Genomic DNA, 26,613 nt, shown 5'->3' on the forward strand with positions numbered 1-26,613 from the left:
CATTATCAACCGATACTTAGACGTCCACTGCAGGCCTAAAGGGATTTCCACACGATTCAGAAAACTGTGTCGTGTGGAAGTAAGTCCCTATTCTGGTCGCTGGGAGCCGCTGGATTCAGGCATTGCAAGAGCACTGCCTGAATTCAGCGGCTCCCAGTGACTCGTTTGATGTCGTCTGTCAACCTAGTGGGTACCTAATCATCCAACGCTACCCTTTCCGATGCGTGGTCGCCAATCTAGCACGATGGGATCACCTATCATCGATTGACTTCTTGAAATTACTAACTAATAATAAACTCACCTATGGACAAACCTCCTGGCCTCATGGTTCTGGGCTTGGCCGACTTTCGCGAAGGAAGTTGTTTAGATCCCCTAGCCCGCTAGCTGTTCTACTAAGGAACAACAAACTCACCTATGGACAAACCTCCTGGCCTCCTGGCTTGGCCGACTTTCGCGAAGGAAGTTCTTTAGATCCCCTAGCCCGCTAGCTGTTCTACTAAGGAACAACAAACTCACCTATGGACAAACCTCCTGGCCTCCTGGCTTGGCCGACTTTCGCGAAGGAAGTTCTTTAGATCCCCTCCCGCTAGCTGTTCTACTAAGGAACAACAAACTCACCTATGGACAAACCTCCTGGCCTCCTGGTTCTGGGCTTAGCCGAGTTTCGCGAAGGAAGTTCTTTAAATCCCCTCCCGCTAGCAGTTCTACTAAGGAACAACAAACTCACCTGTGGACAAACCTCCTGGCCTCCAAATACTTGCATCCCTTACAAACGTCGAGGGCGCAAAGCAGCAGGTCTTTCATAGTCAACGCGCTAGCCCGTTCTGGTCTTGGTCGACTTTCGCGAAGGAAGTTCTTTAGATCTCCGCCCGCTAGCAGTTCTAAGACGATAAACCTGGACAGAATAATCCTGCTCATATTATAAGTGCAATACTTTGTAAAAGCACGCCCAATGGCAAACGAGTTTAGAAGAAAGTGTGAAGTTGCATCTCTATCATCATGATAACTGGCTCACTACTGAGCATGGGTCTCCTCTCAGAACGCCATCATCTATCACGCTGGCCAAGTGCGCATTCACCAACTGGCAAGTGATACACGATATTGTTACTTCACCGTTAAAGCAAGCACATAACTCCGAAAAGTTAGAGGTGCGTGCCCGGAATCGAATCCCCGACCTCCGATTAGAAGGCGGAAGTTTACGACGGAAAAGTTTGTTCGATTTTAAACGTTGGTTTGATATCAACGTTTAAAATTCATCACTAGCTTAGTATACACTTGAATCTATTTACTGGCTTCCCTGAACCTACGTAAACAGCCCAAGGGAACCCTAAGGGAACCCCAACGGAAGCGGAAGGGAGAAACGGAAATTTTATACCGAAGTGTCAGTCCTTGAACCAACGTGAACACCCCAAGGGAACCCCAACGGCAAGGGAATGGGAAGTTTCATACCGAAGCGGCAACTATATATAGATAAAATCATGACCTATATAAACTCACCTGGGATGTCTATCAAAGCACACTCCGATGAGGTGCACGATGTTAGGATGGTTGAACTTGGCCATGATGGCGGCTTCCATCAGGAAGTCAGACTCCGACTGTCCGGTAGACAGCTCCGGTAGAGTTTTGACAGCTACTGGCATCTCTACACTGTCGCCTGCTCTATGCCTGTACAACCCTTGGTAGACTTCGCCGAATGCGCCTTGGCCTAAAGCCCTAATAATAAAAATTGTTTTACAGAACTCACGCCAACATTCATAGCGAACTAAAAGTTTAAATAATCAGTCAAGTGCGAGTCGGATTCGTACGCGAAGGTTTCCGTACCATGGTACACGATTTTTTTTTGAATTTTCATGGTGGATATTTTGAAAATTTTATTATTTGTTGTTATAGCAGCAATAGGAATACACATCCTGTGAAAATTTCAACTCTTTACCCATTACGGATCACCACAAGATACAGCCCTATGACAGATAGACGGACAGCCGGACAGCGGAGGCTTAGTAATAGGGGCCCGTTGTTGGCACCCTTTGAGACGGAACCTTAAAATAACACAATTAGCTTAAAATAAAGAAATTTAGGACGAGGTGAACTCTCACAGAGAACTAGAAATCCAGCACAACTTCAAGATATAAGAGGTCCTTAAATTACGAGCAATCAGTGTGAGATTTATTTGTACTTACTTGACAAGTTTCAAACTCTCCCTTGCGACTTTGGGCAGCCCCCTAACATCAACCCCCTGGGGGAGGAAGCTCTCACTGCCGTAGTGGGGGTTAAAAGCCATGCTCAGGGTATTGTCACCCCCTGGGGTATTCCTTAACCGATGCAGTTGCATTTCTTGCTGACGGTACTGCTTTTGCATGTGCTCTGCTTCTTTCTCCCGTTGGTATTTGTTATCTGAAAAAATTACCCTTTATAACGGTGCTACAGATTTGCTTTGCTCGATTTATCGCTGTCCCTCGATATGCTGTGTCATTAACAAGAAGAATCAATAAGGTATGCCAGCTTCTTAGTGATTTGCTCGATTTTTAACCGACTTTCATATAGGATGTGGTTCTTAATTCTCCCGTTTTTTTCGGTTTTTTAGAGTTACGCCAATTTTTTCGAGGTTTCTAGACCGATTTGCAATTTTTTTATCAACAGTACCTATATAAGTTGCCGTGGTGGTCCAATAAAAATTTCTGGATCCAACTGCTTAATTCTGATGTTGCAGGATTACTGCCCTCCTAAGTTATCAAGATTCAGGAAGTGTTCCTTCTGAATTAATATTTTAAGAACCAAGCCATGACTTCATGCTTGGACTCCAAGTCTCAACTCCTCAACCCTGGTACAGCAGCACTCCTAAACTATAGTAATTCTAAGAGCCCTCGTCCACGGCGACTTTTTGTAGCGCGTGTCAGTCGCATTTGCAACGCGCTACTGCATCGCGACTATCGATGCAAACGCGCGACCGTGTCGGACGACATCGGGGGAAGAACGGAGGGAGGGTGGCGCGTGAATGGAGAACCGAGCATCAGTGCAACATTTTTTCTCGTTTGCATCGAGACAGAAGCGCGACAGTATCGCGTTTGCATCGCGACTGAATCTGAGATCTTGGGCGAGGGCTCTTACGGGAATTATTTGCTACGTCAAAGAATAAGTAAGTGATACTCACAGACGTGTAAAGAGACGAAGAGTATAATGCCTACGCAGATGAACACGATGACGGCGAGCACTATGCACATCATCATCCAGTTCTCGAACCAAGGCTCGTCTCCTGATGAGGATGTTGCTGTGTGGACAAATAAGTTTTTGTAAAAAAAATAGAACCGTGATAGCTTAGTGGTTAGGACGTCCGCCTCCTATTCAAGAGGTCGGGATATAAAAATATTTTTTTGCAGACAACCTTAAATCGATTGGATCAATCAATCAATCAATCAGCCTGTTTGCGTCCACTGCTGGACATAGACATTCCCTAGAGCGCGCCACCACACACAATCCTCCGCCTTCCTCATCCACCCACATCCCGCTACCTTCTTAAGGTCGTCAGTCCAGCGGGTTGGAGGTCGTCCCACACTGCACTTGCCCATACGCGGTCTCCACTCCAGAACACGTCTGCCCAGCGGCCATCGGTTCTGCGGCAGACGTGGCCTGCCCACTGCCACTTCAGCTGGCTAATTCGTTGAGCTATGTCAGTCACTTTGGTTCTCCGACGGATTTCCTCGTTGCGGATTTTGTCCCTCAGAGAGACACCCAACATAGCTCGCTCTATAGCACGCTGAGCGACTTTGAACTTGTGGACAAGGCCTACTGTCAGATTGGATATAAATGTCAAATGAGCATGGTGGCAGAGGCGGATTAAATATCGAGAGCGCGCTAGACAAGCACCTCATAGGCACCCCTCGAACAGCCATATCAAAATTTTTACTAACTAATTTCAAAAGAACGAGGAATCGTCTCATTGCACAGCTGGTTGTTGGTGACTATATATACTATTTATGTGAACTTTGCTATATTAAAGAAGAGCCAGTTCTGGTCACTCCAAGATAATATTAGTAGGGATAATTAGGTAGGCCAGGTAATGGAACTCTACATGATCGCGCGCGCCCCTTCGTAACCTTGTGCCCCTAGGCACGTGTCTAGTTTGCCTTAGAGATAATCCGCCACTGCATGGTGGCCATCATTTAGTCTTAGACACTGAGTTAGCGAACCTGTCTAAGGTTAGTCCGCTTCCATCTTAGACTTCATCATTACTTACCACCAGATTGCAGTCAAGGGCTAACTTGTATCTGAAAAAAAAGGATCTGAAAAGCAGTTTGAAATTGGCTTCTTACATATGCACTTGGTGGGATCGTTCTCATCCGTGATCCAGTCCGACGGGCAGTAACACTTGACGTCGCTCCGGAACTCGTTGATGGCGACGCAGCGGTAGTTGCAGCCGCATTTCTGGAACAATTGGTTTGATATTAAATACTAGCCGCGTGGATTTAGGTTTTTAAAAATCCCGTGGGAACTATTTAATTTTCCGGGATAAAAAGTAGCCTATGTCACTCTCCAGGTCTTTAACCAGGATTTTGGTTTTTAAAAATCTTGTGGGAACTCTTTGATTTTCCGGGATAAAAAGTAGCCTATGTCATTCTCCAGGTCTTTAACTATACCCATGCAAATAATCACGTTGATCTGTTGCTCCGTTGCAACGTTATTGAAGAACAAACCAACAAACAAAAACACTTTCGCATTTATAATATGGGTAAGGACTTACATGAATAGCAGGCACAATGAGAACTTCCCCCGGCCCAGTTCGGGACGCCATGGTGACGTCACTGAATTCGTTGACTCCCCTGGTCATGTCCACGTACGACCATCCACCGCCGCCGTGAAGACCTTCGCCGTCGTGTGTGCTGCCACCTGGGGAGTGATGAATATAGTTAAACAAGGGTTAAGGGTTGAGAAAAGGCAGGCCCTAGTTGGTGAAATTCCGACTTAAAAACAGTCACCAGGGCACAAAGTTGTCATGCGCCCCACCCGGGTAAGGAGGCCATGCCTCGAGGCCCGTACCCCGCTTGGCCGTTCCGACCAAACGGAGAAGACCCGCACTACACTACTGAGAAAAGTCCAAGTCCATCCAAGTCCAAGTCCAGGAAATACTCCTGAAGAAGGCGGTTTTGCGCCTATATCTACCTAAGGAAAGAGGCTCAGTCTTGAGGCCTGTACGCTGTAGCCCTGTCTTTCGAGGGTGAACAGAGAAGACCACGCTGATGGAAAGAAGATAGCAACGTTAGTACTCACCAACCCACCCCCCTCCGCCGCCGCCCCGCAAGCAACCCCCTCCCCCTCCCCCGAAGCCGCCATGTGCACCACCATTGCACGCCATGCCTCCCACGCCACCTTCTCTTAAAGACTGCCCGCGGATCAGCTCGAAGCCTGGAGTTATTGGACCTGGTCGTGAGATCCAACCGCCTCCAGCCCCTGAACATTGAATGGAGGTGATAATTTTTTGAAAGCGTCACCGGTAATTTGTAGTTTTTTAAATTTATAGACTAGCACTTGGCTGCAATCAGACCGCTGGCAAGAGATGATGTAGGCCAAGATGGAGCGCGCTTGCCTAGAAGATGCCTATATACTCTTGACTTAAAGGTACCTACGCATATTAAAATTGGAGGAGAAAACTGATGCTAGAAGGGCGTTCCATATTCTAGCAGTTTGAATTAGAAAAGAAGAAGCAAATCGCTTCGTAAGTGACCCTGGAATTTCGACTACTTACGGGTGCAGGCCTTGATGATGCCTTGCGGTACGGTAGTAGAAAGGTGAAGAGGAAAACAGGTCAAAAAGTTGTTGGGCACACTCCGAAATGTATCCTGCATAATACCGAAAGACAGGCAACTTAGCGCCGATGTAATTTTCCAAACTTTCCCGTATAGAGTTTTGTCATTTTTACCAACTTTAGTGAACAAATTAACACAAAATTAGCTGTACCTTGGTAAAATTGGCAAAAGTAAATCATTGTGTCAAACTTACCAGAAGTACGTCCAGGCTGCCCATACATATATCCCGATTCAGGCGTAGTGTTGGTTCTGCCGCGAGCGTGCTGAGACCCGTCATCCCTGAACACCCCCACTGACAGACCACCTCCCCCACCGCCGACTAGCAGTGGTATTGTCTGTCCATCTTTATCCACCTGTGGTTGAAAGAGATAGCTTTCTTCATGTCACAGTCACAATCGAAGAACTAGGAATTGACTACCAGGATTTTCTAGGACTTTTCTAGCAAATTCCTCAAAAGCCAGTATTGGTCCCAACACCAGGTGGGTCCTGTTCGATTGATCGCGTTTAATATTGTAGTCTCCACAACTAACACTTGGAAAGCTAAGTTTTCTGCTTGGTTTAAACTTTAAACCAAATTAAAGAAATAAACTTACCAAAAACACGTAAGTTGCTCCTCCACCACCCCCGCCGCCATCAGTAACTTGTGTGTTCCGCACTTCATGCGTCTTGCTCGTGAACATCGGAGACGTGTTGTTTGACTCCCGGCGAGAGCACTCTTGACTCTCTTGAGCTGATAGAGTCTAGAAATAAGAAATGGACATATATAGATCATTTCTAAATAAGCCAACAGAAAGTATCTATGGAGTTTCATGTCAGTTCATCTCAGTAGAGCGTTTGAGACTTGAGTCACCCTTATCATACAATGTATATATAAGTTGACCTACCTGAAATATTTTTTATTTTAATTTATAAAACAGTCTCCCGGAAGACTACACTCCAGCGAGTCTTCCATGTGTAGGCCTTGCGATCTAAACATGAAAACTTAGACCCAAACTATTTTATCTTAAGATATTTTATCCGCTTCCACCGCTTGAGCATTTGAACTAAAATCCTCTTCAGCATATGCCCCATTAAAATATAGAGTCACATCGAGTCCAGTCCGCCCGATACCCCCATAGCCATTATCCTAATGAGCAACAAACCTTCTTGCAGGCTGCCGCCCCCTGCTGCCCCATCAGCATATAGAGCCGCTCACCGCGGTGCAGCTCGAACAAGCCTCGCGCCTGCGCGCCGTGCGACACGCCCGCCCACATCGAGCCCAGGCCGCCCGACGCTCCTGTCGCCATTATCCTGATCAAAAATATGAATTTTTAAGTACAAGTGTGTCTCGTAGTCGAGAAGATCTGGAAACCCACCATCTCAACAAAACTCCTGCTAGTACGTTAATTATAGAAAGGGCACGCTCAGAGGCGTCTCTAGCCCTTGTGGCGCCCGTGTGCAACCAGTACCCTGGCGCCCTCTAGTCTAGTAGGAGCAGGGTCATAATGGAATATTGACAGTTATATTTTCAAACGGAAATTCGGATGCAAATGGTGCAATTTTAAATGATGACGGCGTCGGCCATAACACGAGCGCAGGGTCTTTGAGAGCGCCGGCATCGACGCATCTTTGGAGGTGTCGCATTAAAGGGCGCTCGGCGCCCCCTTAGACCCGGCGCCCGTGTGGACCGCACACCCTGCACCATAGGTAAAGACGCCTCTGGGCACGCTGAATACGAACTATGATGCAGTGGAAGAAAAGTGTGAAAATGTACCCAGTCGCCATTATCCTGATAAAGAGGATCAATTTACTTAAATTCATAAAAATGTATCCAAACTCAAAAAGGTGCTGCTGTATTTGGCGGCCACAGGATTTGACAAGGAAGTGTGAAGTGGAGGCAAACACAATAGATTGGAGACGGTCGCAGTGATACAGGGATATCAAGGACCTGCAAAGCTCCAAAGAAGAAAGAAGAAGAAGAATCTTAAGTGATCATTGTAAACTGGTCGTAAACTCAAAAGAGAACAGTTACTGGAAGGATCGACCAGCTTAAAGAACTTAACATTTTTTTTCCCTTAAAAAAGTTATATTCTATGTTATTACGAACTTACGTGTAAAGCCCTTCGCTAGGCACCTCCCAGACTTGGATGCCCTCGTAAGGCGGCGCGTGTAACACTGTGACATCGACTGGTGTGTTGTTGTACGCGATGTCACACATCGTCTGATTGGGGCCGAAACGACCCGTTGCGTTACAGGTTGTGAAGCGGTAGTCTGAAAATAGAGTAGGTTAATCTTTTGTGATACCGGTCAAGTTTGCAGCGGACTTGAAGCAGCGTCCAGTAAACTTGAAGGTGTATTGCTATCAGTCGACTTGATGTCGCTTCAAGTCCGCAGTAAACTTGATTATGTATGGCCAGCGGTAGGCAAAAGTCTCCCTTGTTACATCCTATTGACATATTTTCAACTCACTCGGCATCTTTTTAACGTTTTCGTAATGGTTTTACTTTCATAATGGTGCTAATTCTAAGTATAATGCTTTTTTTGCTGCATTTTTTCCAGAACATTTTGCTATGGATCGCTTTTAAATACATAATAATAAATACACTATTTATAGCTGGGTGCGAAAATGTATAAAAAATATACGGTGATAATGGAGATAACGTTATAGGAGCGAGATAGATGTGTAAACTTACATAGGACATCGTTAAAGTCAGGATGCGGCGTCGTCTTTTCCTCAAAGACTGGATCGTAATAGTTGTAGTCACCCAGTTCTGTGGCATTGATGTTGAGTCCAAAGCATTCGGGGGCCATTGAAAAGTCGTCAATGGCTGAGTCGGAGTATATCCTCATGCCCATACGGGTTTTAAAGAGGAAATAGTATCTGCAACAAAATATTTGATTCACTAGCTGGCTTGACTTCGCTGGAGTGGAATCGGAAGTTATCCTAGGCCTACTTACCTAAAAAAACCGGCCAAGTGCGAGTCAGGCTCGCGCAATGAGGGTTCCGTACTACAGTCGTATTTTTTCGACATTATGCACGATAATTCAAAAACTATGATGCATAAAAATAAATAAAAATCTGTTTTAGAATGTACAGGTGAAGACCTTTCATATGATATCAGACTTGATATAGTAACTCACTTCGAAAGTTGAAAATACTGATTATTAGTTCATGACCACAATTTAATTTTTTTTGTGTGATCTAACCACGGTTTTCGTATTTTTCCCCAAATGTCAGCTATAAGATCTACCTACCTGCTAAATTTCATGATTCTAGGTCAACGGGAAGTAGAAGTACCCTGTAGGTTTCTTGACAGACATACAGACAATAAAGTGATCCTATAAGGATTCCGTTTTTCCTTTTGAGGTACGGAACCCTAAAAAGAGAAAGAAATTAAAAAGAAAACAGATCTGTGTTAATCAAAGTAAAAGATAGATATTTTTAAAACAAAATAAACAAACTATGATAAACCGTTGAGCTGATGAGTTTCGAAGGATTTCTCAGAAAATATAAATTGCTTTTTAACCGACTTCAAAAAAAGGAGGAGGTTCTCAATTCGTCGGAATCTTTTTTTTTTTTTTTTTTTTTTTTTTTTTTTTTTGTTCCCCGATTACTCGAAGAAGCCTGGACCGATTTTGAAAATTCTTTTTTTGTTTGAAAGGGTATAGTTCAAAGTTGGTCCCATTTAAATTTGGTGAAGATCTGATGAACATCTTCGAAGATAGATACTGGAACTCCTCAACGGATAAGAGTAAATTGGTCGCGATCAGTGTAATAGCTTAGTAAACAGTAGATTTTTAACCAGTCATAGCATAATTCCATGGGGCCACTAAAAATTGTGAAATAAAATTTTTTTACAAAAAAAATAAAAACCGACTTCGATACACAAACACTAAAAATTGAAAAATAATTTAATTTATTACCGAATATATTATGTATACAAGAGTTAATATAGTTCCATAATAATATTTTTGGGGTCGGTGCCAATGAGGTGCCATTGTGGAGTCTCATAAAAATATGAAGTCTAGACGATTCGCGCAGCTAAAGCTAATTGGCACCGGCACTAAAAATATTATTATGGAACTATATTAACTCTTGTATACATAATATATTCGGTAATAAATTAAATTATTTTTCAATTTTTAGTGTTTGTGTATCGAAGTCGGTTTTTATTTTTTTTGTAAAAATTTTTTAGGTTTATAATATTATACCTACCTAAAAAAAGAGAAAGAAATTAAAAAAGAAAACAGATCTGTGTTAATCAAAGTTTTATTATAATAAAACCATCATAAACCTTACGGCTGTATCTAAATATTCCATACTAAGTAATAAATAAAATTGAAAGTGTCTACACTAATAATTAAAATTAAGCTCATAATTTTGGTTATTTGAACTGTACCATAACTGAATCAAACATGCTTATAATTTTTGTCTGTCTATCTGTTTGAAGAGGCTAATCTACGAAACAGCTGAACCTATTTTGACGGGACTTTCACAGACATTACTTTCTGCGCTTTCTGTTTACTGCCTTTCCAATGCGAGGTCGCAGCGTCTTCAGTCCGCAATGTCTATCAGTTCTTCGAAGTATGACACTTCAGTGTCGCAACCTGTTGGCTTATGTCGGTTACTCACCGTCTGGTGATGTTTGGTAGGAAGATGGCAGCTCGGTACCAGTTCTCCCCTTTGTCTTTCGTGGAGAACCACAGAGAAGTGGTGACGTTGCCTCTCGGCGTCATCTCGACTACGTCCACGCTTAGCGACCCGTAGTTCCTCCCATTCTGCTGATAGTAGAACCGTATCTGTTTGGAGAAATACAGTTTTAATACACTAGATTTTTTAAACTTTTTATTTAGATACAAGCTAGTCCTTGATTGCAATCTCACTTGGTGATAAGGGATGATGCAATCTAAGATAGAAGCGAGCTAATCTGGAAGGAGTATGGCAGTTTTTACTAAACTCATACCCCTTTAGTTTCTACACGGCTGCGGGATCATACCGGAACGCTAAATCGCGTGAAAATAGTTTTTTTGGCATTACTATAGTACCTTACCAGATTAATAGATCTGCCAACGTAGATTCTATACCAAATAGAACGTGTTGAGCTGAAATTCGGCACACCGTTAGCTCAACAATTAATGAGCATTTTATGATGAATCCTGAAAACCCCTGAGGGGAAAAATGACTAATTTGACTAACTTACCTTAGGTAGGTAGTTCTGTTGATGTAGACAATAATGTAGATAATTACCCCAAAATATTTTTTGGGGTAAAATCAAGAAATAATGTCGAAAACCTACCATACACCAGTTGTAGTATCTTGAGTTAATATCCCCATGGACTTTGGGAGGTGGGTTAAATATGACTGTTCATCGCGAAATCTGCTCGTTCCTTAGTAGGACCAGTCACATTCATGTTCACGAAGAAGTTGTATCCCAAACAGGCGACAGTATTGTTCATAATATGGGATGGTGAAAATAGTTTTTTTGGCATTAAGTAGGTACTATACTTAATAACTTACCAGATTTATAAATCTGCCAAGGTAAATGCTATCCCACTCAACAATCACTGTGCATTTTGTGATGAATCCTGAAAACCCCTGAGGGGAAAATGACTAATTTGGCTAACTTACCTTAGGTAGGTAATTCTGTTGATGTAGACATTAACTAGCCCCAAAAAATTCTTTTGGGGTAAAATCAAGAAAGAATGTCGAAAACTTACCATACAGCAGTTGTAGTATCTTGAGTTAATATCCCCATGGACTTTGGGGGGTGGGTTAAATATGACAGTCTTCATCACAGCTGTGGACGCGAAATCTGCTCGTTCCTTATTAGGACCAGTCACATTCATGTTCACAAAGAAGTAGTATCCTAAACAGGCGACAGTGTAGTTCATATGGGATGGTGAGAATGGTATTCTGGGGTTGGCCGTGGTGTGGATGGCTGGTGGTCCGCAGGTGTGGTCGTAATTTGGTCCAGTTTTGTCCGTTGGCGTTGGTCCACTGTGGCGGGACCATTTCAGGATAGGTCTGGAAAGAGATTGGCCTTTAGTTTGTCACTAGACTAGCTTGTTTCGCGACTTCGTATGTGTCGACTATACAAATTCAAAACATTTTTTTAAGGGGTTGAATTTTCAAAAATCATGCCACACGATGCGTTGTGACGTCGTGCGGCACCGCACCGCACACGCAACGGACTTGGCCCCCCCAATTGTGTAAGAAAAACGTATTCATCGTTATCGTAATCGTCAACAAATTCTGCCCTTTGACTGGCTGTGAAAAAACATAAACTGCGAGTCAACCAATCAAAGGGCAGAATTTGTTGACGATTAGGATAACGATGAATAAGTTTTTCTTACACAATCGCTTTGATTGTCTAGACTTTAGAGAGACGAGGCGGGGAAGCGTGGTGCGTTGCTACGCCATACTCTTTGCCGGGGCAGCAACGCAGTGCTTGCGTGGCATCCAATCCACCGCGGTGCGGCGCCGCAACGCACTAGAAACGCATCGCGTGGCCTCAGTCTAATTAGTATTCATCATCATCATCAGCCTGTGGATGTCCTCTGTTAGGCATAGGCCTTCCCTGAAAACCAGCGCTGCAGCTTGCTGCAGCATGATGCTGAGTGGGAGACCTATATTTGGTCACACGTACTTGTATATATATAGGTATTATTTTTTATCATTATAATTTTTTGTTATTAGTTTAATTATGTAGATTAACTTAATTAGCTTTTAAGGTTTATTGTAGTATTGTGATCAAATAAAAGTTTTCTTTCTTTCTTCTTTCTTTCCCTAAAGAGCGCCACCACACCCAGTCGTCAGCCTTCCTCATCCAGCCACTTCCCGCCAGCCTCTTTATATCGTCGGTCCATCGTGCTGGAGGGCGTCTCACACTACGCTTGCTTAAACGCGGTCTCTACTCAAGGACTTTCCGGCTCCAACGGCCATCGCCTCTACGACAGGCATGACCTGCCCACTGCCACTTCAGCTTGCTAATAATTTGGGCTATGTCAGTGACCTTGGTTCTCCTGCGGATCTCCTCATTTCGGATCTTATCCCTCAAGGAAACTCCTAACATACCCCTCTCCATAGCTCGCTGAGCGACTTTGAATAAATATTACTGAAGCTAATTTAGATCTAGGGTATGAATGAATGAAATGAAGGGTACTTACTGTGGTACATTTTCAAATCCACACGCATCCACCTCAAAATTGCAATAAGATCCATAAGGCATTTTATCTGTAAAAAAAAGAAAAAAAAAATATTCTTTCTAGTTGCAGTTTTTTTTACTTTTAAAATGATTTAATTTTCAAATAATCGAAATAAAGGAATACATACATGTAGAAAAAACTTATCAATAAAAAATTTATAATTTACAAAAAATATACGCCGTCCAAATGGTCATTTATGGGCATTGTGCCCAATTCCAGTTTTCAGATTTCCCGTTTAATTTTTGGACTTATCACTTTGGAATGTAAAGTTTAGCATTATTTTCTCATTTCGCCGTTTTTGAGATCTTTTAAAATTTTTTGAGCTGGGTTAATTTGAAATGAAAAGTTTTTCTAATTTTCCAATTTGTACAGTAATTAGGTCGCTTTGAAAATGTACTTCGGTTTTTAATTTCGCAATTGAAATGCAATTTCTTTTGCATTAGAGTTAGAATTATTGGGATTTTGAAGTTTTTGGAGTTGGGTCACTTTCTTTTCACTAACCTAAATTGTTCAAAAATGCTACTTACCACAATTCTGATATTCGTCACTCCCATCGTCACAGTCTTTGACTAGATCGCACACTTGCTGAAGTTTGATGCATGACTCTTTCTGCAAAAAAGTAGGGTAAACTTCCTAATGACAAACCTTTCCAAAAAAGAACTTAACCCTAATTAATATTATAAATGTGAAAGTGTGGATGTTTGGATGTTTGTTACTCAATCACGCAAAAACTACTGGACGGATTTGGCTGAAATTTGGAATAGAGATAGATTATACCCTGGTTTAACACATAGGCTACTTTTTATCCCGGGAAATCAAAAAGTTCCCACGGGATTTTTCAAAAACTTAAACCACGCGTACGAAGTCGCGGGCATCAGCTAGTAGGGATATAATGTATTAATGTCAACCAATCAGAGGCTTGGACGATTAGGTTAGATCGTCCAAGAATCAGAGGTGACTGTGACCACTGTAGCTGGCAACTACGGTGCTAGGCATTCTGCGGGGCTCGATTACGGAAAATGACAGCTACAATGTCACGATCGCAAACACCTCAGCCGCCCTACCGCGGTTGTTTGACAGCTAGAATGTCACGATCGTAATCATCTCTGATTGGTTAATGCGCGCTCACTATTGGCCACAATGCATTGTTGCAACAAGAATCGCACAAATTTAGCCAATCAGAACAATTGAGATTGTAATAATGATTGATGCAGGTTTTAGACAATCGCCCTACTGATTGGTTGACGCTCGCTTACTACATTGCATACAATACATTGTTGCAACAAGAATAATCATAAATTCAATACCATAAATAATCGACCAGCTGGTCTGTTTCAGAAAAGCTGCGTGAACCATTATTACAATCTCAATAATTGTGGTGATTGACTGAATTTGTGATGAGTACATACTTATTCTTCCGTGACCATAGATTTTAGCCAATAGCAAAAAACCGTTCCTCCAAGCGGGTCTCATGTTCGGAGACCGGCCCGACAGTTATATATTGGAACTTGTATTTGTCTTTGCCTTCTGAGTTTAACACTTTGTTAGTGCGATTCAGGCTTTGTAGGAAGTAATTGAGGAACCATTGGCGCCACCTATTTTTCTCGTTGTAAGTTACTATTAAATCTCAGGCTTGTAGATGTAGTGTATGATGTATGTGTGATATTTCCTCGTATGAGAGTAATAGCATGATCTAGTGTCTGTGGAGACCGCTACAAGAAAGAGAGAGAGAGAAGGTTCTTACGTTCATAATGTTGCACTTGAGCCGGTGGTTTTGACACTCGCCATTGAACACGGGCGGCTCGGGCAAGCACTCCACCATGCGGATGTTGTCCACCGCTATGTGCGGCAGAGGCGCCGAGAGGCTCACTTGACTCGGCCGGGTTATCTCGATGATAATGCGGACTTCCTGCTGTACTTTGCCGATCATGAAGCTCATTGGTTGCCAGCTGCGGACCAGACATTTGTTAAGTTTTTTTAAAAAATCGGTCAAGTACGATTTGGACAGTGGGCTCACACTTCGTGGGTTCCGTACAATCGTACAAGAAATAACACTTTTTTATTTAAGTTTATTTTTATGGCGGCCATTTTTTTATTTGTTTTTATGGCGGCAATAGACATTCTGTGAAAATTTCAGCTCTCTACCTATTACAGTTCACGAGATACAGCCCACTGATAGACAGAGAAATACGTATTCCGATAGAATATGGAATGCCCTTCGAACGCCGTTTTCTCCACCAGCTATAATATAGGGACCTTCAAAACTAAAGTTAAGTGAATAGGCACATTCTAGGCAGGCGCTTCCCCCTGTGCTATCATTACCACTATTTGCGGTGATTGCAGTCAAGTGCAAGTCTGTATAAGTAGTTAAAAACGGACGAAGCGGAACAGGCCATAACTCATGGTAGCGGTGCCAAGTGCCCTGCTCGTATTGTTGAGGGATTTCTCGGCGTTCAAAACAATAATGCACTGTATTACACGTTATAAGTATTTTATTAGTAAAGAGAACAACTATTAATTAACTAAGACACAGATTCGTCTGACGTGTTCACTTTTCGTTGTGTAAGTGTATGAAAGTAAATGTGTGGTCCGCTAGTCGTACGCGGTCGCGTAACACGCGAGCCGTTGCCGACGCGCGACCTTCTCAACGCGGCCGGATAACCGATGCTATCCTGAACACATGGTATAAATTTCACGATTACGGACAGTTGTAAATTTTGGCGACTAAAGTTTTAAGAGTTAAAATGATGATCGATTTCTGTAAAATTGTATTATATTAATCAATTCTTATCAATAGTAAGATATATAATAGTAAAGTAAGTAGGTAAACCCAAGAATTAGCAAAGGAATAAAGACTCATAACCAACTTACAATTCAAAATTATTTCCAGCGACTTCCTGCAAAATCCACTGCACTCCTGACGTGGTGGATTCGGAGACCAATCGGATGCTGGCGTTTTGCATCTTGCTCTGATGTAAGCGCGCTTCGAACTGTGTGACAGAGAGAAATAAAATAAATATATACCTAATATCTGTCTATAGTAAGCTCAAAGCTGTGATAGCCTAACGGTTAGGACGTCCGCCTTCTAATCGGAGGTCGGGAGTTCGATCCCGGGCACGCACCTCTAACTTTTCAGTTATGTGCGTTTTAAGTAATAAAAATATATAATATAAATATCACTTGCTTTAACGGTGAAGGAAAACATTGTGAGAAAACCTGCATGCTTTATCTAAAATGTTCTCAAAGATGTGTGAAGTCTACCAGTCCGCACATGGCCAGCGTGGTAGACTACGGCCAAATCCTTCTCACTCTGAGAGGAGACCCGTGCTCTGCAGTGAGCCGGCGATGGGTTGATCATGATGATGATGATACCTAATATCATCATCATGATCAACCTATAGCCGGCTCACTAATGAGCACATCGGGTCTCTTAGAATGAGAAGGACTAAGCCTAAGCACTACGCTGGCCAAGTGCAGATTGGCAGACTTCACACACCTTTGAGAACATTATGAAAAGCTCTCAGGCATGTTTCCTCGCGATTTTTTCTTTCACCGCTAAAGCAAGTGACAGTTAATTGTTTAAATGTCACTTGCTTTTTATTGAATCCGAAAAGACATTTTTATTTGTACCAAAAACATTTACAATATTTTTAAACATAATGTTTTGTTCTTTAAAAAAACCGTCATTTTTCCAACCCTGTTCGTTATTAAGGGACTTTACCTTACAGAACTCCCATAGTCCTCGGAAAGGCGGAGACTTGATCACCATGTTTTCCATCGTGGGGTCCACTGGGAGGTAGAGGAAGTGGCCTGGAACAAAGAATAATTTTGAAAATCTGGTTTTCCTTAATAAATTGTTACCAGGCCGGGCTCACTTTCCGTGCTTCGAAGAGCACGTAAAGCCACAGTTCACTACAGTTATGAAACTTGTATCAAAGCCTCGAGCTTCACCTACACTGTCAAGGGTCAAAATGTAGGCTATGAAACGACTAGGTACAAAAACGTGGTGGCAGCAGCGTGGCAAAGAGTTTTAAATATTATAATATTGGGGCCGATTCTCTGGTAGGTACACAATCTCAAAACTAAACTAAATTAACAGGTCTAAATCTAGTGATATCCTTATCCGCAAGCAACATTATGACCGGGATAGCAATAGATTTAGACGTCATTTTAGTTTAGTTTAAAGATTGTGTACAAGAGAATCGATCCCAATGTTAGAGTAATTTCTGCTAGAAAATATTTTCTATAGGTACTTATTAAAAAATTGAAAAATATTTGTCGTTTCCGCATTGTGACGTCATTATCCCCTTTCCGTACAGCGTGACGTTAATAATTAAGTAATTATGTTAAAAATAAATAAAAGTCATGATTTTTTTTAATTATTCTCTATTCTATCCCCATAGACTACTTACTCACACCACTATACAAAAAATCACATCATTTTATTACTACAGCCCAAGGACTGTTTAAATATAAATAAAGTAAATAAATAATCATTTATTTGCAAGAACGTTGGTACAAAAAGTATACAGTATAAAGAGCCCTTAACATTCGACTAAATTAATAGTGAGCAAATATTTTAAGAGAGAGATCAAAAACTAGCAATTAGAGATCAAATATCAGCATAGACTTAGGTATAATATATCAGAAATAACACACACATATCGACGACGGTTTAAATTGGAAAATCCATATTGATAATTTGTGTATGAAGTTAAATAGATTTTCTTTTGCACTACACATGCTCTCTAAAGTTGTAAACCAGCTAATAGCTTTCAATGCATACGTAACAGCAAATATTCGATACGGTATCATATTTTGGGGAAACTCGACTGACAAAGATAGGGGTTTCAAAAGTCAAAAGAAGAGCCATATGTCATTTGAGCTCCACAGATTCGTGTAAACCATATTTTGATAAATTTAAGTTACTTACATGTCCAAGTTTATACATTTATGAAGTACTTGTATTCATTAAAACAAATGTTAAATTGTTCAGATATTCTGAGAATGAGCGTAGACAGAATAAACTGTGTCCTATGCAACATACAACAGCACTTTTTGGTAATAGTATCTTTAATATGGCACCTCAGTTGTACAATAAACTACCAGCATCATTGGCTGACCGAAATCTAAACATTAAAACTTTTAAATATAAAATTAAAGAATTTTTACTACATAAAAGATACTATTCCATTAAAGAGTATTTAACAGACACAAATTTATAATAAGTTGTAGCATTTTTTACTAGCAGTCTTTAAATTGTATTGTATTATATTGTTAAATCTAGTAGGTAGGTATGTATAAAATATAATTATTAACTGTATAAAGATAAGTAATAATAGATAATTCAATTGTAATTTAAGTCAGTAAGTTGGTTTTATTTTTTATTTTTTTGCATGCCATAATATGGCTATTTGTGGTGAAACTTTAATAACTGTAACATAATTATGTATATACATACATGCATTCCCACATGTACAATAAAGAATATTTGATTGATTGATTGATTGATATATATTACGACAAAACAAAAGACAAAACATGCTGATAACACATTCATAAGACGAAGTTGCAACCAAGCTAATCATTTATTCGCGACAAAAGATTTTTTCATCTCTCTCTCCATAGGTATAAATTACTTAGCAATTAAGGGTATAATATCAAATTCTGCCTAGTTATAGTTTATACCTTAGTCGATTTTAATTTGTTCCGTGTTCCATAAGTTACCTACCTAGTTAGTGATTATATACTCTGTGCCTAGGTACTTTTCATATTATGCGTGTACTATGCCCGTGTGTTGTGGACATAATTATTATTATTAGTAAGTACCTATTAATTTCTCTTTGGAGACTGCTTTGGTTTAAGTGTTTTTATATTATATACTATCTATATTTCTCATTGTAACTGTTTGTCTCTACAAAATAAATTAAAATTAAATTAAAAATTAAAAATATTAATGGTTACCTATATCAAACATTATCAAATAATGAAATTTTTAGTCTTATTATTACAGCATTCAATCAATAAAATGTCGGAACATATTTAAAAAATACAATACAATTGAAATGTCACAAGATGTCAGTAATTAAATTTATCCACACTTATTATGTTAGATTTAGAAGTTATTGTTAGATTTGTAAGATAGCTTTGTATATTATCATATAGATTTAGTTAATTATTTAAACTTACTACTAGATAAACTAAAGTTACGAGGGTTCCAATCGTGTCCAGGTCTAAGAAGAGCCCACAAAAAATTCAGCCGGATATTCTTTTAAATCTATGATAATAACTAAGTTCTTTAAGACAGTATCTTCTTTAAGACAATTCTAAGTATTCAGCATGACTAGAGTTCAAAATAGATAGATGTACCCCACCATTCTGAATGGCAAATCTATTTCAGCCAGACAGTAAGGCAAAACAAAGGCGTTGTTCCTCGCGTTTTAGCACGCATGGACTTAATGAACGCGTCCGAAAATACTTGTTGGGCATTCATGTACCTATGTACAGGGTGTAACCAGAACGCTGGCACAAACGAAGACAGGTTATAGTACCTACTGATGATTACTGATATGATACCATAAAAAACCGGCCAAATGCGAGTCAGGCTCGCGCAATGAGGGTTCCGTACTACATTCGTATTTTTTTCGACATTTTGCACGATAATTCAAAAACTATGATGCATGAAAATAAATAAAAATCTGTTTTATAATGTACATACCTATGACCTTTCATATGATACCCCACTTGATATAGTCACTCACTTTGAAAGTTGAAAATACTAATTATTAGTTCATGACCACAATTTAATTTTTTTCAAAATTTAATATATTTAATATATAATTAAATTCAATATTTAATTTCAAAAGGAAAAACGGAACCCTTATAGGATCACTTTGTTGTCTGTCTGTCAAGAAACCTACAGGGTACTTCCCGTTGACCTAGAATCATGAAATTTGGCAGGTAGGTAGATCTTATAGCTGACATTTGGGGAAAAATCTGAAAACCGCGAATTTAGGGTTAGATCACACAAAAAAAAATTGTAGTCATGAACTAATTAATTAGTATTTTCAACTTTCGAAGTGAGTGACTATATCAAATGGGGTATCATATGAAAGGTCGTCACCTGTACATTCTAAAACAGATTTTTATTCATTTTTATGCATGTTTTTGAATTATGGTGCAAAATGTCGTAAAAATATGACTGTAGTACGGAACCCTCATTGCGCGAGCCTGACTCGCACTTGGCCGGTTTTTTAAAAAGAATATTAGCCATGCTAATAAAAATAAAAAGTTTTCTTTCTTTCTTTCTTGCTTCGTGTGCGACTCTGATTCACACTTAAACTAAGCGGTATTTCTTTTATCTTCTTTCTAGTCTCTCCCGGTTAAAGCTAAGTGAACGCCCTTATTTAAGGCGCAAGGAAGTCTTCCGCGTGGGTGCATTTAACGATTCAATTGACTACAATTTCTTTATGAAACTGTACCTTAGTATGCGATTTTAATATCTCACCACCGTTGACAGCTACCGTCGAAACACTATATTGGTAAACTGCCCGCAAATTGCTAATGCGCGTGGCTGCCATTTTAGTGACGTCAGCGCTAGACTGAAGTTTCGAGCTGATGGTATATTTTTATTTCGGCTGACATCAAAATGACGTCATTTCGATGTTAATGAGACATGGTTCCAGCGCAATAGCAATTTGCGGGACTTTTTTTAAAATCTTCTTTCTAGTCTCTCCCGGTTAAAGCTAAGTGAACGCCCTTATTTAAGGCGCAAGGAAGTCTCCCGCGTGGGTGCATTTAATGATTCAATTGACTACAATTTCTTTATGAAACTGTACCTTAGTATGAGATTTTAATATCTCACCACCGTTGACAGCTACCGTCGAAACACTATATTGGTAAACTACCCGCAAATTGCTAATGCGCGTGGCTGCCATTTTAGTGACGTCAGCGCTAGACTGAAGTTTCGAGCTGATGGTATATTTTTATTTCGGCTGACATCAAAATGACGTCATTTCGATGTTAATGAGACATGGTTCCAGCGCAATAGCAATTTGCGGGACTTTTTTTAAAATCTTCTTTCTAGTCTCTCCCGGTTAAAGCTAAGTGAACGCCCTTATTTAAGGCGCAAGGAAGTCTCCCGCGTGGGTGCATTTAACGATTCAATTGACTACAATTTCTTTATGAAACTGTACCTTAGTATGAGATTTTAATATCTCACCACCGTTGACAGCTACCGTCGAAACACTATATTGGTAAACTACCCGCAAATTGCTAATGCACATGGCTGCCATTTTAGTGACGTCAGCGCTAGACTGAAGTTTCGAGCTGATGGTATATTTTTATTTCGGCTGACGTCAAAATGACGTCATTTCGATGTTAATGAGACATGGTTCCAGCGCAATAGCAATTTGCGGGACTTTTTTTAAAATCTTCTTTCTAGTCTCTCCCGGTTAAAGCTAAGTGAACGCCCTTATTTAAGGCGCAAGGAAGTCTCCCGCGTGGGTGCATTTAATGATTCAATTGACTACAATTTCTTTATGAAACTGTACCTTAGTATGAGATTTTAATATCTCACCACCGTTGACAGCTACCGTCGAAACACTATATTGGTAAACTACCCGCAAATTGCTAATGCGCATGGCTGCCATTTTAGTGACGTCAGCGCTAGACTGAAGTTTCGAGCTGATGGTATATTTTTATTTCGGCTGACGTCAAAATGACGTCATTACGATGTTAATGAGACATGGTTCTAGCGCAATAGCAATTTGCGGGACTTTTTTAAAAATCGTCTTTCTAGTCTCTCCCGGTTAAAGCTAAGTGAACGCCCTTATTTAAGGCGCAAGGAAGTCTTCCGCGTGGGTGCATTTAACGATTCAATTGACTACAATTTCTTTATGAAATTGTACCCTAGTATGAGTTTTTTCCGTTTGTCTACCAACCCGCACATGGCCAGCGTGGTGGACTATAGCCAAAAACCCTTCTCACTCTGAAAGGAGACCCGTGAGCCGGCGATGGGTTGTTCATGATGATGATGAGTTTTTATATATCGCGACGATGACAGCGACCATCGAAACACTAAAATGTCCAAGTAAAATGAACGTAATAATTCTTGTTTTAAGGTTGAAAGTTCAGTATCACCGATTTGTTTGGTGGTTTATTGGTTTGTCCTTCAATCAAGTCGCAACGGAGCAAGGGATCGACGTGATTTTTTGCATGAGTAAATTAAAGACCTGCGGAGTGACATAAACTACTGTTTATCCCGGAAAATTAAAGAGTTCCCACGGGACTTTTACCACCCTGAATTCACGTGGACGAAGTCGCGGGCATCAGCTAGTAAAAATATTTTAAATTAAATAAGTTTAACTTATTTTTAAAGCTATCAAAAATTATAGCCTGTCGGTTACACAAACACTGTAACGCCCGAGACTACAAGAAGGGTTTTCTATTTTACTACGGAACCCCAAAAATTGTGTTATGATACTTTTTGGATTAATTTAAAAAATGAACGATCTTAAATCTTAGAACAAGTGTGTTTAAGTCCATTTTACTCTGACGTTTTTCACATGCGAAATTAATTTATCGACGTTGTCGAAATTATGTTTTGCAAACTCGTACTAAGTCTGTACTTAACAGCTGCTTCATTTGTAAAGGTGTACGCTCACTAGGATTTACTCAGAGTAGTGTCCACACTGTCTGCCAATCCACACTGGGCCAGCGTGGTGGACTATGGCCAAACCCTTTACATTCTGAGAGGAGACTCGTGCTCGTGCTCGTCGGCTAACTACAGAGCACGGGTCTCCTCTCAAAGTGAGAAAGGTTTTGGCCATATCTACCACGCTGACCAAGTGCGGATTGACTGACTTCACACACCTTGAGAACATTATGAACTCACAGGCATGGCTTCCTCACAATGTTTTACTTCACCGTTAAAGCATGTGATATTTAATTAGGTACTTAAAACGTACAAACTCCGAAAAGATCGAACCCCCGACCTCCGATTACTTGCACTATACCCACCTCATCATCATCATCATCATCAACAAATAAACGTCCACTGCTGGACATAGGTCTCTTGTAGGGACTTCCACACGCCACGGTCTTGCGCCGCCTGGATCCAGCGGCTCCCTGCGACTCGTCTGATGTCGTCCGTCCACCTAGTGGGGGGTCTTCCAACGCTGCGTCTTCCGGTGCGAGGTCGCCATTCCAGCACCTTGGGACCCCAACGTCTATCGGTTGTACGAACTATGTGCCCTGCCCATTGCCACTTCAGCTTCGCAACCCGATGAGCTATGTCGGTTACTCTAGTTCTCCTACGGATCTCCTCATTTCTGATTTGATCACGTAGGGAAACTCGAAGCATAGCTCTCTCCATCGCCCGCTCTCTACACCTACCTACATTAAATTAATTAACCCAACCTATAACCTTTCTGATTTCTTTTCTTTATAGTGATGTGGGCTTAACTCAAAATTTAAAGGTTAAAGGTTATTTATTACACCCATACTTCTCTACATAGTATAAAATAAAGTCGCTTCCCGCGTCTGTATGTAAGTATGAACGCGTAGATCTTTTAAACTATGCAACGGATTTTAATGTGGTTTTCACCAATGGATAGAGTGATTTAAGAGGAAGGTTTATAGATATAGTTTAATTCTCAAAAATTAGAGATCCTTAGAGAAATTGAAATAATGTGAATTAGGTCGGAAAAAATTCCTCTCATTTGAAAGTTTCCGAGGCAATGATACCTCAATGACACCACATTAGTATCTACATTGCACCCATGCGAAACCGGGGTGGGTCGCTAGTAATATTATAAATGCTAAAGTGTGTAGTATCTGTCTGTCTGTCTGTCTGCTAGCTTTTCACGGCCCAACAGTTCAACTGATTTTGATGAAATTTGGTACAGAGTTAACTTACATCCCGGGAAAGGACATAGGAGGGCATCATCTAGTCTATTATGATAATACAGTAGCTATCATCATCATGATCAACCCATCGCCGGCCCACTATTGAGAACGGGTCTCCTCTCAGACCACGCACGCCCAGTGTGGATTGGCAGACTTCACAAACTTTTGAAAACATTACGCCGAACTTTCAGGCATGCAGGTTTCCTCACGATGTCCTTCATCGTGACATTAATTAATTGCTTAAAACGCACGATCTATGGTAGCGCGTACCTTCGACGGCTCCCGCCTCTCGGCGCTCTCGCATAGGTTTTAGGAACCTACTTAAACTTATCAGTATCACACACTATACAAAGAAGAAAGTTTGTTTAGTTTATGTGTGTACGTTTGTTAGGTAGGTGGTTTTTCAGTCGAAAACTACCAGACAAAAACTATTATAGTTCCCACGGTATTTCTAAAATCTAAATCCACGCGTACGAAGTCGTGGGCATCAGCTAGTTACTTATAAACGCGATAGTGTGTGTGTTTGTTGGTTTGTCCTTTTTTCTACGCACATGCAAACTGTGGAGTGAACTCCCTTCAGCGGTGATCCCATTAGATTACAACATAGGATTACAACATGGGTTACTCAATTTTTTTATTTTATTTTTAATATTTGTTATATTAAATGACTAATTTTCCCCTTTCCTCTCCAACTAAACGTCAGGCTTGTGCTAGGAGTAGGTGCGACAATAGTGCAACGGGCGGGGTTTGAACCGTTGACCTTTCGGTTTTCAGTCCACTCCTTTACCGGTTGAGCTATTGAGGCTCTGAATTCCTTAAAGGCCGGCAACGCGTTGGTGGGTCCTCTGGTACTGCAAATGTTCATGGGCGGCGGTAATCACTTAATCAGGTGTCCCGCCTGCTCGTTTGCTCGCCATTAAAAAAAAGCTGTGATAGCCTAGTGGTTAAGACATCCGCCTCCTAATCGGAGATTGGGGGTTCAATCCCAGGCATGCAGCTCTAACTTTTCGGAGTTATTTGCATTTTAAGTAATTGAGAATCCATATATAAAGTAGGTACAAATAAAACATGCAGCAACAAATCAGCAAACAAGAGAAAAGCAGCAGCAAAACTCGCAAACTTTAAAAATCCATTTAAAGTGGAAATAAAAAGCATGCAGCAACAAGTCGGCAAACAAAAAGATAAATTAATCATTCAGCAAACAAAGCAAAAGCGACAGATAAGGGCACATTCCTTTATAAACCCACAAAAAGCTGTTACGAACTCCACAATTCCTTGGAAGCTTGTAACTCACCGTCCTTGTTCCCATCCGCGTCCGTAGCTGGACCGGAGAAGAACAGCCCCCTTGTGGTCTCATTCATCGCCATGATATCAGCCGAGTTCATGACATTAAACCCTAAGCCATGACTTGAAACCGTAGTGTTCCATTGCCACATACACATGACCAATGTGCCGTTCTGTCGTTCGAAATTACAAAAAACGCCCGTAACTTGGGGAACATACGTATTGTCTGTAGAGGGAACGTAAATTGAGACGTCTTGGACTCTCAGAACTTTGATTTTATCAGCTAGAGAGTTCGTGTCGTTGTCAGGAAATGTTTTTTGTTTGACGGCGATCGCCCCCTCGTTATCGTTCATCATATCGTCGTTCTGACGTCTGTTTAGCTCGAAGATTTTGTTCAAGTTCTGCTTGCGCCGTCTGCTGTTGGCGACTTCCGTCCTGTTCATGAGATTGCTCAGTTTCTGGAACGATCCTCGGACGGGCTCAGGCAGGGCAGACCTCGATCGCTGCTCTCTTTTCTCCTCCACGGCCTTCTGCGTTTCATCTTTCGCTTCCACATCATTGTCGGTACTCACGAACGCGAGTATGATGAGGATAATGAAGACAATCAGCAATTTGTCTAACGCCATTGGGGTGCGTGTGGGTTTTTCAGGCTAATTTCGCGTGGGGTGCGAAGTCGAACCGAACGGTCGATGGTATCCCCCTTGGGATATTTAGCATCTTGCGCTGCCGTACCAGTGCACGATTGATACATAACAAACAGTCTAACAGTCTAGCAAAGAGTTATCGCACTCCGTCGTCACACTAAGGAGTGCCATGACCGCGACTGTTCACGATTACGAAGCATCGTACACGTTTGGAATATCGCCAGAACGGCGAAAACACTGGCGACTGGAACGCGCACATTTTAGTTAATAGAAACAACACAACACTAACTGATTAACTCAATCCTATCTTCCATCCCACTGTGAAAGATCACTCGGTAAGTAATATGGACGACGCGACGGCACATTGGACCGTATCACCCGACCGCGACGGAACTCGAAACACACTCAGAATTAGACCAAGACAAACGAACCACGGTCTTTTAAATCACTTGTCGCGCGTTACATCCGCAATTTTTCAATTTCCAGCACTAAAATTACGTTATATCTCGGCCTCTATATCGAGGTACATACGTCCCACTACCGAGCGAGTACAGCGCCGCGGCGGGAGCTGGCCGAACTAGTCGCCCATACACCGAAATAATCATTACTTTTCGCGAGATGTGATCTTGGAGCGTCTGAAGGGATGCTGCGCAGGTGTCAGCCCGCCTTTAGCCCATTCCCGGGCTTTCGCGCAGGATGTGGCTGCGTTAGACACCGGATGCAGCATTGGCCTGTTCTGAACCCGTGCCCACGTCAAACTACTATCATTGGTCTAAACTAAGAATATCATG

The 26,613-nt window shown here is 41.3% G+C and overlaps 1 protein-coding gene across 1 annotated transcript in view; it reads right to left on the reverse strand.

The window, feature by feature from the left end:
• Alk (Anaplastic lymphoma kinase) overlaps positions 1-26,518 on the reverse strand; it is a 42,805-nt gene extending 16,287 nt beyond the window's left edge. The window contains exons 1-20 of the mRNA XM_069507075.1: positions 25,189-26,518; positions 16,708-16,796; positions 15,858-15,976; positions 14,731-14,935; positions 13,514-13,595; positions 12,948-13,014; positions 11,499-11,805; positions 10,414-10,580; positions 8,474-8,661; positions 7,892-8,051; positions 6,944-7,091; positions 6,395-6,541; positions 5,995-6,154; positions 5,266-5,445; positions 4,739-4,884; positions 4,311-4,422; positions 3,152-3,268; positions 2,181-2,394; positions 1,498-1,713; positions 728-895 (exon numbers count right to left, since the gene is read on the reverse strand). Of these exons, the coding sequence (XP_069363176.1) occupies positions 728-895; positions 1,498-1,713; positions 2,181-2,394; positions 3,152-3,268; positions 4,311-4,422; positions 4,739-4,884; positions 5,266-5,445; positions 5,995-6,154; positions 6,395-6,541; positions 6,944-7,091; positions 7,892-8,051; positions 8,474-8,661; positions 10,414-10,580; positions 11,499-11,805; positions 12,948-13,014; positions 13,514-13,595; positions 14,731-14,935; positions 15,858-15,976; positions 16,708-16,796; positions 25,189-25,804 (3,608 nt within the window). The 5' untranslated portion in view covers positions 25,805-26,518. The remainder of the gene's footprint in view (positions 1-727; positions 896-1,497; positions 1,714-2,180; positions 2,395-3,151; positions 3,269-4,310; positions 4,423-4,738; positions 4,885-5,265; positions 5,446-5,994; positions 6,155-6,394; positions 6,542-6,943; positions 7,092-7,891; positions 8,052-8,473; positions 8,662-10,413; positions 10,581-11,498; positions 11,806-12,947; positions 13,015-13,513; positions 13,596-14,730; positions 14,936-15,857; positions 15,977-16,707; positions 16,797-25,188) is intronic.
• Positions 26,519-26,613: the final 95 nt, after the last annotated feature.

Source organism: Maniola hyperantus, chromosome 25, assembly GCF_902806685.2.
Source record: "Maniola hyperantus chromosome 25, iAphHyp1.2, whole genome shotgun sequence".
Classification (NCBI taxonomy): Eukaryota; Metazoa; Arthropoda; class Insecta; order Lepidoptera; family Nymphalidae; genus Maniola; species Maniola hyperantus.